General features: G+C 41.4%; 1 protein-coding gene across 1 annotated transcript; it reads right to left on the reverse strand.

Moving 5' to 3' along the window:
* Positions 1 to 982: 982 nt before the first annotated feature.
* LOC138024654 (uncharacterized) lies at positions 983 to 10,628 on the reverse strand. The gene is made up of 2 exons (XM_068871871.1): positions 10,278 to 10,628; positions 983 to 1,735 (listed from the first exon to the last, which is right to left on the reverse strand). Exons 1-2 carry the CDS (start codon positions 10,626 to 10,628, stop codon positions 983 to 985), a joined length of 1,104 nt encoding a protein of 367 aa, XP_068727972.1.
* Positions 10,629 to 12,007: the final 1,379 nt, after the last annotated feature.

Consider the following 12,007-nt stretch of genomic DNA (forward strand, 5'->3'; position numbering starts at 1 on the left):
AAAAATCGGGCCACGAGGTTTTTTTTTTTTGTTGAGATATGTGCAACTAAAGACAACATAAAGGATGTTATTATAGGGCTTTCCTGTTCCCACGGTGACTTGTTACGTCACAATAATGAGTGCATCTTGTTCAAGCATAATTGGTGTTTTTATGGTACCATAACATTGCTAATACGTGATACAGCATTGTAGTGCCAATTATTAGTTCTAATAAGAGCGTTACTTGAAAGCTTTGAAACTGGTTTTAGCCACCTTAAGTGACGTTAAAGAAACACCTGTCATGAAATTAGCCTACTGTTTATTTGGCGCCCAAATCACGTAGTCGTTCCTAACAAGAACGTGGATCCTCTATCGAGTTCTGAAAAGTCAGTTTCCTTCTCCTCCTCGTCAGATCTGCTGTCATATTCAGTCACCTCATCGTCAGCATTGTCTGCCCGGAAGCTGAAATCCTGGGGTCATAGAGTTTTCTGGAGTCCGGTTACATTGAAGGTAAAGGATGTGTTACAGCGGTTATCAGTTACACGCGCCCCTCAACGACTTTTCATATCTCGAACGTAAAATTAGGTGGACGTCAACCAAACATTTCCGTGACGATACTCCTGTTCTCTTTAGGGAGGTTGAAATTGTCATGGAAACCTTTGATTGACGTCCACCTAAATTTTATTATCTAATATGAAAAAAAAAAATCGTTGAGGGGTGCGTGTTACTGATAATGGCATTAATCTAGTCTAGTTCTAAGGTCATGCAGAAAAAAAGTTGAAACAGACTGCCAAGTTCATTTCCGCGATCCGCACTTCAAAACAAAGAAAATCCATAATCTACGCTGAAATAATAAAAAAGCTCATGTTGCATTTATTACATTAAACTAATTGGCAAAATTCAACTAAAACCTCTACCAAAGAAACACAGTGCTGACACAAACATCCTACATCCTTTTTAGACGAGAAGGCAGCTGCACGCAAAAATTAGTTACCACAATCGATCAAGCTGGACGATTTTCTCGGCCAACGTACATGCGTCTCCCTGCGTCCCATCTGGGATTGTCCTTGCAAAGTTTAGGTTCATATCTCCATTGCTCTCCAAAAACACGATAATCAAACTTTGTAGTTCCACAGTGAGATGCGAAATCAGGAAACCGGCTCTCCTCTTTCCTGCCATCGTTCGCGTTTGACCCAAAATATCGCATCTTCTCTTCGTAAGTACCGTGTATCCCTAAATACGAATCACAAACGTTTGTCACGTTGTTAAACTTTGGATTAAATGAGGCTGGCGGATGGTGATACAACCTTGAGTCGTGGATAAACTGTTTTGTTGGAATGCCATTTAACCATAAGCCAATCTGCTGATCGGCGTGCGGATGACATAGCATTGTACTTTTATTTTGTGATAAGAATTTAGAAATGATATCCGGCGTGAATATCATGAATGATTCATCTATAAATGTTATGCCTGATTCGCAATGAAAATGTCCCCAGATGAGATTTTCTTTTGGTCGCATTGGCAGTTCAGCAAGAAGTCTCTTTAGACAAAGGAAGTAATCATCGTCTAGTCTAAGAAGGTATTGAAAGTCAAACTTCGCGTAAGCCCATTTAATTTGGTGGAGAAAGCGCAGTCCGAACTCCCAACCCAGCAACGGCTGTAGTTCTATATCCTTGTACTGATTTCTTTCTTGTAAAAGAACATCGCGCTTTGCATTGTCCGGAATAAAGCCGTGGGTAACGAAGAAACATTTAACCTGATAGAAAAAAAATAGAAATGTCAGCAACAACAGCGGTGGTGGGGAGGTTAAGATGCTGGAAGACTAGCCTAACCGGCAATGGTCAGTTTTTACCATGCAACCACGACGCTGATTTTTACCGAACATGGCTGGTGTTAACAACGCCAATTTGATATGGTACTTTATGTTACTTGGCGATCAAAAAAAACAAAAAAACGAAGCAGATAAATGAGATTACAAGGAAGATAGAAGTAGAGAACCAAAGGAAAACGAATTCAGAAAAACACGGCACTTACAAGATCTGTAAACAACCACAGCCAAAAAAACACAGAGAACAATACGAGCCTCACAAAGGTGTTAACCAAGTACAAGAGAAAATGAGGGGACAGAGAAGGAGGCTCCCGGTCCAGCCCTTGGGATATGTCATGTCCACGAAAGTTATTTTTAGACGAGCGGAAGCCTTCCGAGACGTCCGCATGCAGGCCAACCTCTGTCCGATGTTTGAAAGAAAATATATATTCATCAGCCTTTCACGTGCGCCATCATTTTCTCTTTTCACTAAGAACCTGAGAGCGAGGCAAGACTGCATGCGGACGTCTCAGAAGACAGACTTCCGCTAGAACAAAGACTTCCGCTCGTCTAAAAATAACTTTCGTGGACATAACATATCCCGGCCAACGCCTTGAGCCTCCCTCTCTGTCCCCTCATTTTCTCTTGCCAAGTACTGTTATAAAGGTAGACCAAAAACAAAGAAGGATTTGTTTAATTATGGACTAGGAAAACCTTGTAGGGCAAACCAAGAAAGGAGAAAACAAACGAACACTAATTACACGGAAAACACGGGAATTCGTGGCTACAGAGCGGCTACACAGCGGCCCGGCGCAATAAACTAACTTAATGTAGGTGTTGACTGATCAAATTCTGCCAGTAGCGCAAATTCGAAATAGAGGAGCACCGAAGGTTTGTCTGGAGTTTTCAGATTTGAAAAAGTATAAGTGTGTGAAAGTTGACATCTTTTTTATTCTGAAAATTCCTTGTCGCTCTCTAGGAAGCAAAGTTTAGTGACAGGCCGTATCAACGTCGTTAGGCTTGTGCGAACTCTTGCTGACCTGGGAAATCCGTCTTTTCCCCTAAAAACTTCTTCCACCCTCCCAAGGGGCCATTTCCCGCGATACAAAATTTTCGTCCACGATCAATACCAGATCTCCGATGGCTAGGAAACCTCGAGGCTTTAACCACTCACTCTTTTCGTGCTGAGTTAGCAAATATTTCTTTTACTATCGTTTCCAAAATATATCGGAGAATTACTGGACTTGGCGCCAGCAACGTCTCCTGTACATATCTTCCTTTGAGAAGGCACCCAGCGGCAAATTAGGGTTAGGTTTCAGCAGTGGCAAATGATTTTGTGTAATCGGCTTCAGATCTCTGGGGTGGCTACTTACCGCAGTCAGTGGCCTGCTGTTGAGAATTCCTTGAGCTGTGGTCATCAGGGTCCTGAGGGATTCAGCAGACTCGATTTGTTCGCCCAGCAAGGCTGATCTGATTACGCGTTCCCAAACACCGCCCATCTATGAATCCATCTTTGATTCCAGCTCGTTAGGGATTCGCAGATTTCTCTTTGTCCAGCTCTAAAATTAGTGCCGTTATCACTATGGATTGTATCCAGATTTCCCCTGAGATTTGTAAACCGGCGCAGAGCATTGATGAGGTCATCTGTAACAAGGGAGTTGGCAATTTCAATGTAAGCTGCTCTCATCATTAAACATGTAAACAGGCATCCGCAACGCTTCTTGTTTGAACGCCCTTGGCGGAAATAAGCGGTCCAATGTAGTCTACTCCAACTTGTGTAAAAAGCGGGTTCCCTGGTAGCACTCTCTCTTTGGTAGGTAAGTGAGCCATTAACTGTTTGCCTTTGGCAGCTCCAAGTTTCTTGCAAATGAAGCAATCGCCGATGATTCTGCGGACGTACTGCTCAAAGTCCCTTCATAATCCAGTATAGTTGGCGTAGACTGGCTAGGACGTATTCTTGTCCAAGATGACCAGCTCGTTGGTGATGCTGAAGAATGATTAATTCTGTAACGTGATGGCGGTAAGGCAGCATTACTGGATGCTTGGTCTTGTACTCAACTGGTGCATTTTCTTATTTTCTTTCAACTCGTATAATTCCATCACTAATAACGGGTGAATTTTATGTATAGATTTTGGTGTTTTCAAATTCTCCAGTTCAGAGGTCATTTGGCGTAGGGATTGTGACTGATCTAATCGCTGCAAGATCTTTACAACGTCTGAGAAGGAATTTCTTTGCACGTGCTTAAATATTACCTTTTCTTCAGTTTTCACTTCCTTAACAAACTTCGAGCCACGATTTGAATCACAGAGGCCCATCTGTAGATTTCCGTAGTTTTTTTTTTTGTTAGCGCCAAACAGCAATGTTGCAGGTCATCTTTACCCTCTGGATTTTCATCTCTTAATTCTTGTTAACAAAGAGTAGGATCGAGATGCCAAGATTTTTCTCTCTGTGTTAAGAACTGAGGGCCATTAAACCATCTGTTGATAACATTCATTACATCAATTGAGAGACCTTTACTGGCGTCGTCTCCTGGGTTCAGCTAGGAATCAAAGTGTCTCTGTTGTGGTTTAATTTGATTTTTGGTTGAAATTTTCTCAAACCGGTTTATTTCTTTCAAACCAGTTTGTTTTTTTCAAACCAGTTCATAAGCTCACAAAGAGGTTAATAACCCTTTGGCTGACTTCAGCAAAGTTCTGTTTCACCCAGTGTTCTGTCTCTGTCGCCCTCTATATGAAACTCTGTTGTGTGCAAACAAGAGATCTTCATGAAGCTGACTCTTAGAAAAACCCACCTTGTTGTCACAAGTAATGATTTTTTTGTTCGAATTCACCGTCCACTTTTTTCGCTTGATGATCTGTACCTCTGATTTTGTCATGATCTTCTCGATTTCATCGCTCATAGAAATTTTCGTCTACGAATAAAGTAATTTCAGATTTACTTGTCTTTTGCTGTTCTTTAAGGTTGTCCAGCGCAGAAAGAAATTCCATTTTGTCTACACAATTTGTAGTGGAATCGTCACAGTTAATTTTGAAGCCATAGTTCGTAGGAGATTGTAATGAAAAGTAAGCACTGTTCACTTTTTATGAATATTCTGACATGACTCCTGGGATTTCAGGACAAATAAGCCATTGTCGAAATATTAAATATTCAGCTTGATAGTGAGGCAGTGAGGACAAAAACAACAGAAACATGTTGGAATGAATGTAAGAAATATTTGCATACTCATCCACTTTGCTTTGTCTTTGTCCTCAAAACGTCTCTTTCAAGCTGAATTTTAATATATCGAAAGGGGCCTATTATGGTCTTTTTCAATCCAAAAATAACAATGAAGTATAGTACATCGCAGGCTATTTTTTTGCATTTGCCTGCATATGATTATGCAAATGATTACGAATGTTATCCGAGGAAAGAGTGGGACGCAATAACAATTATTTGCATTAACATTTATGGGTGGGATTTCTAACCAGTTCACGGTGGCTCAGTGGAGAAAGCTCTGTGATGGTAATCGGACTATACATCAAGGGCAGTGGTTCGAACTCTGGCAGAAAGGTAAGACTTGCTGTAAAAGAAAAATTCTAAGTAGGATTTGTAGACAGGGTGTGGCAGTAGTAGTACTTGGGGTATGGTTAATGTACATATGAATGGAAATCGGAGTGAGGATAATCGGAAAGGAAGGGAAAGGTGAAAGGGAAAAGAAAAGATCAATTTACCAGTGATGTTTTGTTTTCATACCCCCAAAAAAGCCATGCCCCTATTTTTAAACCACACCCCAAGAGATAAAAATCCCTTTTCAGACAGTTGATAAATAAGCTGATTTGAGCTGGTTAAAAAAAAATCAACAAAGAGCAAAACTAAACCACAACATCTCCACTGGCGGGATGTCGAATTCTCGTGAATGATGGCCAGCCTGTTGGAAACAAATGTGTGAAACCTCTCTGACGTCTTTCGGATATACGGGAGAACCCAAATGGAATCCCTGCAAAGTATCGATCGTGTTGCCGCGACGACACATTCTACCTTGAGGGTTTTGTTCAACTGTACGGCAAGTATTTTGGCCAAAAATTCCAAACTGGCAACAGTCATAGACCCTGTGTGGGCTAGGCGAGTTTTTCCCATGAGAAACGGGCAATGGATGCTGTCCTTTGTATCCACCATTCTGAGGTAGGAAACTGCTCCATAAGCAATCTGAGAAGCGTCGGAGAAGTTATGCAGCTCAGAATATTTCAGTTCTTCAAAGTTTATCGGTTTAACGCATCTGTTTACTGTAATTCCGGAAAGACTGAGCAACTTTTCCTTCAAATTTCCCCATCTTTCTCTCTCGACGTCGCCAATTGGGTCATCTCATCCAAGTATCTCTCTACATAGATCTTGAAGCAGTTTCTTTGCAGGCAGGACAACTGGCGGCAGGAATCCAAGCGGACCATGTACAATACAACACAATACATACTTATTTGACCGCTCCCCATAGGGGCTTTTCAGGGCCAATGAAACACAATCAACGAAACAACAGAACACAACAACTACAACTGTTAAGAATCTCGACTGGCCGGAGGCAAACCAGTTGGCTATTTACAAGTGCAGCTAGGAAGTTGAACCAGGGACTACCAGGAACAAATTCAACGAGCGGTCAGAGTAGGTCTTGAACCCGGGATCTCCGAATCTCAAGGCAAGCGCCCTAACCACTGGACCGCACTGTGTCCTCCGGAACTTACGAGGGAAATTATGCAATCTGAGTTGTGGGCTTGTCCTTGGGAACCTCGTCCAACATAAACTTGTCCCTTCCATATCCCACTTAAGGACGTTCCCGCGAAAATTTTTCAACATTGATTTTTTTCTGAAACTTTTACCACTGTAAGATGATGAGTTAGTTATGTCAGAAATGTAAAAAAAATGGGGGGTCACCGACTTCCTTTTGGAGAGAACATGCCCAGAAAAACACCCAAAATGTGACAAAATCGGGCTTCGTTAGCGAATAAGGCCAGTGTCTGTAAACCCAAATATATTGCAATTAAATCTTTGAAGTGAAATCTTCTCTGCTATATATTGTTTAAGTGGACTTATAAAGTGAATTTAGTCAACTGGTGAGGTTCCTTAAAGATCAAGTTCGCATTTAGCGACCACAGTTTCACGCGCCTTGCAGCCGCAAGATGGCAGGATTTGATGTCCCGTGAGCAGAAATCTTGAATTTTTTTTAACTTCCCACATTGACTTTTTGTTCATTTTTGGACAACGTGGAGATAATTGTAAATAAAATCCGTTTCTGGAAAGAAAAATAGGGGTCACCGAACGTCCAAGACCGTTAAATCCAGGCAAAGCTATAGCAATGGCCTTTTGCCCTATCATTTCTCATTTTATTACTTAGCGCGCGCGCTCGTGTATGACGTGGCGTGTGCATTTGCGTGCGCAGTAAGGATGCGCTGAAACAATTGGCGCGAACGTCCTTAAGTCCCAACGCTCGCTGAATTGGTAGAGCGTTTTTCACCAAATCGAGGTTCAAATAGGACTGAGCTCTCTCCTCTTCAGGGATGGACTGATGGACTTCTGGTCTGTTGCACTGCCACTTGATGAACCTAAAACTGCACTTAGCAAGAAGATAGCATCGATCATTAACAAGACCAACAGGTAGTTCTGACGATTTAATCGATTTGAATCAGTCATCAAAGCAGAAGTTAATTTTAACAGTCTTAATAATTTCTTCGGGAAATTAGTCTTTGTTGTCTTCTGTTGTTTTTCTTAAAGCAAAACTGGAACAACTGGGGAGGATGTGACGTCAAAGAGGTGTACCTGGAATTTGGTGTACGTCACTGTTCGGTCACCATAAAAATCTAAAGGCATCTCGGCCAGCCGGTCGTACTCTGATTTGGTGAAAAGTTTCTACATCTGCCGCCAATGCAACTGGATTTTCGCGGGATCTTGTCAGGACACCTACGGATGGTGCGGGTAGTTACCACAGTGGCCTTCCTTCAACTTAAGCTCATCATCTGGTATCTGCTTTGTGCCTTCAAAAAGGTTGCTGTCTCGCAGGAGCCGTTTCATTTGTCAACGGTCCATAGTGTTGGGATTTCAATCATGTCAGCGCCATCTAGCACTTTAACGGTTAGATTAATTTCTTGGCTAACCTTAGGGCTATCTTCTTTATCTTGAGTGGTTAAGTAGAAGGTTTTCAAATCTTCTCGCGCTCCAAGCTCCATTACCAGATCGTTATCGCACAAACGAAAGGTCAGAGCCATTGTCTAGAAGAGCGTAGGTCTTCACGGTCTTACCCCCAGAATCATGTCTTTGACTGGAACAATTCTCAAGCACATTTTCCCTTCACTACCAGAGGTACTGTGGCTTTGTCCACCAGGAACCAGAGGGGAACCGTCAACTTGAGTCTCGGGTAACGGGGCGGCCTCTCCTTAATTCAAAAGCTGTCATCTGCCCGGAGGATGAAGCAGTGTGTGGTGCTTTCGGGTGCACCCTTGAATTTGGCAGGAACCTTTGGCTTAGCATGCAATAGCGATGTGCCCACATTAAAAACAGTTTTTGACACAGATGCGCCTTCCGCAAAATTTACTGTCGCTAGAGAGCACTCTTGTTCTACGCCCGCCAGTATCGGACGGCATGAGAGTCATCACATCTTTGAATGAAATGTTAACGACTCTAGGCACACTTTACTTTACTTGACGATTCACTGAAGGGAAAAACGAAGCACCTACATGAGATTAAAAGGAAAGGTAGAAGTGGAAAGCCAAAGGAAAGCAAGTTCAAAAAAACACGGCGCTTCTAAGGTCTGTGCGGTTCTCCGGATTACTGAAATGGTTTTGTGTACAACATGATAGAAACTTAGCAACATGATAGAAACTTAGCATTTCACATTACACTCTAATCATTTAAGTCTATTTACAAGTGCAGCCGAGAAGTGAACCCGGTACAATCTGGACCACATTCAACCAGTGGTCAAGACGGATCTCGAACCCGGGATCTCCGAATCTCAAGGGAAGCAACTAATTACCACTTGGCCGCATTGTCGCCATTAAATTATAACATGATGGAGGAATAAGACTTTTCAAAAATTTCATAATATTTCATTGTTTTAAATAAAACAAAGATAGTAACTTTATCTGCAAATCTAAAAGAATAAAGGGAAATTCTTTATCTACATTCTTTCCCACTAGGCCCCCAGTTGTTCAAAAGGTGAATAACGCTATCCACCAGATGAATCAGTATGCATCAGATAGCGCAATCGCTTCCGCTAACACTTGATCCGGAGGATAGCACTTTACATCGTTTGAACAAATGAGGCCAGGAATATAAATATTTGATAACACTTTTTAAATAATTGTGGTTTATTTCCGGGACTGGCGGATTGTGCAATTCAGACAATTGTCACAATGTGTTCTGGCAGCATCTTAAGTTTGTCAAACACCTTTTTAACGGGGCTAAACTAAAGTATAGTCAATGCATGGAGGTGGTTATGAAACTCGATAAGTTCCTTTGTTTCATGTTTTTGTCTGTATTTTTGGCCTTGACCCTGCACAAAACATACCTTTTTTCGAGAAGATAACCAATCAAATCCTTCGATTAAATTGTGTGCAACTAATTTGAAAACCCGTGCGAAGAGAAAACAAACGATTGTGCAGGGTCACGGTCAATTCAACATCGATTGCAACAACATTGCTCTCGCTTTTTAAGGTTCTAAGGTTTCATAACCAGTCCCTCGATTAACTATGACTAAAGTAAATGAACATTTGTTCGAAATTGCGGGGAATTCGAAATACCCGATTTCAAAATAATGGGGTGTAGCTGCACATCCACATGGTAATGAGGATATTAAAAAAAACAAAATTGGTTAAAGTGTAATCGTAAACCTTAGAATAACAAATTAAATGCCACGAAGTGTTACCTTATCCTTCTTAATGCAATACCACAAAAATGCAAGAAAAGCTAGCGATAGCTGTCCCAAAACGAGTCCTTGAGTTTACCTCTTAAGTTGAGACAGCCCTTACCCCAAAACAACCTAAACTAGTTTACCAAAATGGTAGAAATGCTACCGAGGGGAAGGGAGATCAGTGGTCGATTATGTTTGCGGTTCGTGCGTGGAAAAGAAGGGAGATTTTAGTGAGTCTTGAGGAGGGATGGTACAAAACATGGACCCCCTAACTGGACCGAAAATGGACCTTCCTTCTGGACCCCACTCGTGAGAAGAAAGAAAACAATAGATGGTTTTCCCAGTGACGTCATCAAATTCCTAAATCAAAGTCGCAAGGCCTTCTGAATTTTTATCTAAAGGAAGTTGAAGATGACCTAGTTTCCAGTTCCGTGACGTCTTTAATTTCGAAAATACAGCATTTTGAACCTCGGAATCGTCGTATTTGGTGGGGAGCGCAACAGTCTTCGTCCCTCAAAGACAGTACATTGCACATTGAGACCCTGAGTGTCAACCTGTGACTTGGAAAATATAGACCCAATAGACTTGACTACCACCGTATCAAAGTTTTGTTTCCGTACCTGCCTGTTTTTCCGACAGTGTTTCCACCATGTTTCCCTTACTGCCTGCCTTCTCTGAAATCGTCCAGGAGCTGTGCTAATAATGATCAACAACAGTACTTTCGTTCGCTTGTTTCCCAAATGTCTGAAGTCCAGTACTGGAAGCAGCTTCGTGTAATGCATATAGTCCGTTAGAACAGATGCGTCTGAGCGGGTCTCTTTGCCATCACTTTGTGCGTCGCTAGACGTTGTTTCATCGTTGCGTTTCACATTTCCATTAAAACGTCCAGGTAAAATTGAAAAATGAATATAAACCAAGAGTACCACTATGCAAACAAAAGCATAAAGGAGTGCAGGAAAAGGAAACTTCATGGATGGCCGCCTCCAGGATATTGCAGGAAAATGCCCCTCCTTTTGCGAATTCTCGAGCGATGCTGGTAAACGAAAGTTTGGGTCGTGACTAGCGTTCACTCCTTTAACACATAAAAAATAAATAAATAAATAAATAAATAAATAAATAAATAAAAAGAAACCAAAACGCGGATTACTTGCGGATAACTTCGCCAGCGGGTAGTTTGCACTATGTGGTAACGCGCTACCCCACTCAAACTTAGATAAAACACTTACTGTGTAATATGAAAAACATTTACTGTATAAACGAAAGTGTTGGGTCGTGACTAGCGCCCACTCCTTTAACAGAAAAAAAGATTAAGCAACTGAAAGGCTACATTTATACTCTAGTTAAACGAGCGAACTTTGATGGTCTGCAACACACCCGCGTTTCAACTTAAGGAGGCTCGAAATAGTTTCTCCTTTTTTTCAAACAAATAAACTTATTCTGTCCTTAGATACGGTTAGGGTAACATATCAAGACAAAATTTGACCAGGGTATTAAGTACTCATCATAGATTTTTCACATTACATTTTCCTCCAAAATAACGTTACCATGGCAACGATATAAGGCATTTTTTTTGAGCCTTAAAATCAAGATATATTGTCTTTTTTGCAAAAACGCGACGGTGAAATCTTCCCATTCAGCGTTACCAGATAATGTTAGAAATAATCTCTAAAATATTTAAAATTGAACAAAATCTGTAGGTCAGTTTTTCAGAAAAATAAGTTTTTTTGAAATGTCTCTAATTTTTTTTTAACCTACGGATTTCTTTTAAATTTGAAAGGCAAACGGTTTAAAATAATCTAAGCTAACTTGCAAAAAATGAAAAAAATCCACCTTCCGGAAGCAGAGATATAAACGCGTGAAGTTGCAAAATCAGGAAAAATGAGGGGGTTACAAGATCAGCATTTACGCATGCGTTACCGGCTCATTTGAGTCAGCGCGAGTGGCGCTACAGGCCAACACAAACGGATTTAAGTGACCATTAAACCGTTTGTGAAGAATTTTCGTAATTTTCGTGTCTAGATGTCTATTTATATTCCTTATATATAGGAATTAGGAGAAAAATAAGCGAAATTAGCGGTATTTGTTGACTTCTAGTGACCCGTTTGAATCATGAGCTGACGCGAGCAGCTTACGAATTGCGAGTGTGGCTTACGCGCGTGCGCTCAGCTGAAAACCCTTTCGAGCCTCCTTAAGTTTCGCCCGCAAACCGGTGCTGTGGGTTGTGTCTGAAGGGAGAAAAACGTCACTGGTTGTTAAGGAAACGCCAGCGCATGCGTGATAGCAAACGCGTCGGAAGCCGGCAGAGGTCTCTCCACCCTCTCATTTTGCCTCTTCGTGAGAGACCTTTGCT

This window comes from Montipora capricornis, chromosome 11, assembly GCF_036669925.1.
Source record: "Montipora capricornis isolate CH-2021 chromosome 11, ASM3666992v2, whole genome shotgun sequence".
NCBI lineage: Eukaryota > Metazoa > Cnidaria > Anthozoa > Scleractinia > Acroporidae > Montipora > Montipora capricornis.

Excerpts from the sequence above, each read along its gene's own strand:
- LOC138024654 (XM_068871871.1), bottom strand. The coding sequence starts at position 10,628 with ATGAAGTTTCCTTTTCCTGCACTCCTTTATGCTTTTGTTTGCATAGTG. Across the intron at positions 1,736-10,277 it reads ACTGTCGGAAAAACAGGCAG|GTTAAATGTTTCTTCGTTAC; the intron begins GTACGGAAACAA and ends TTTTTCTATCAG.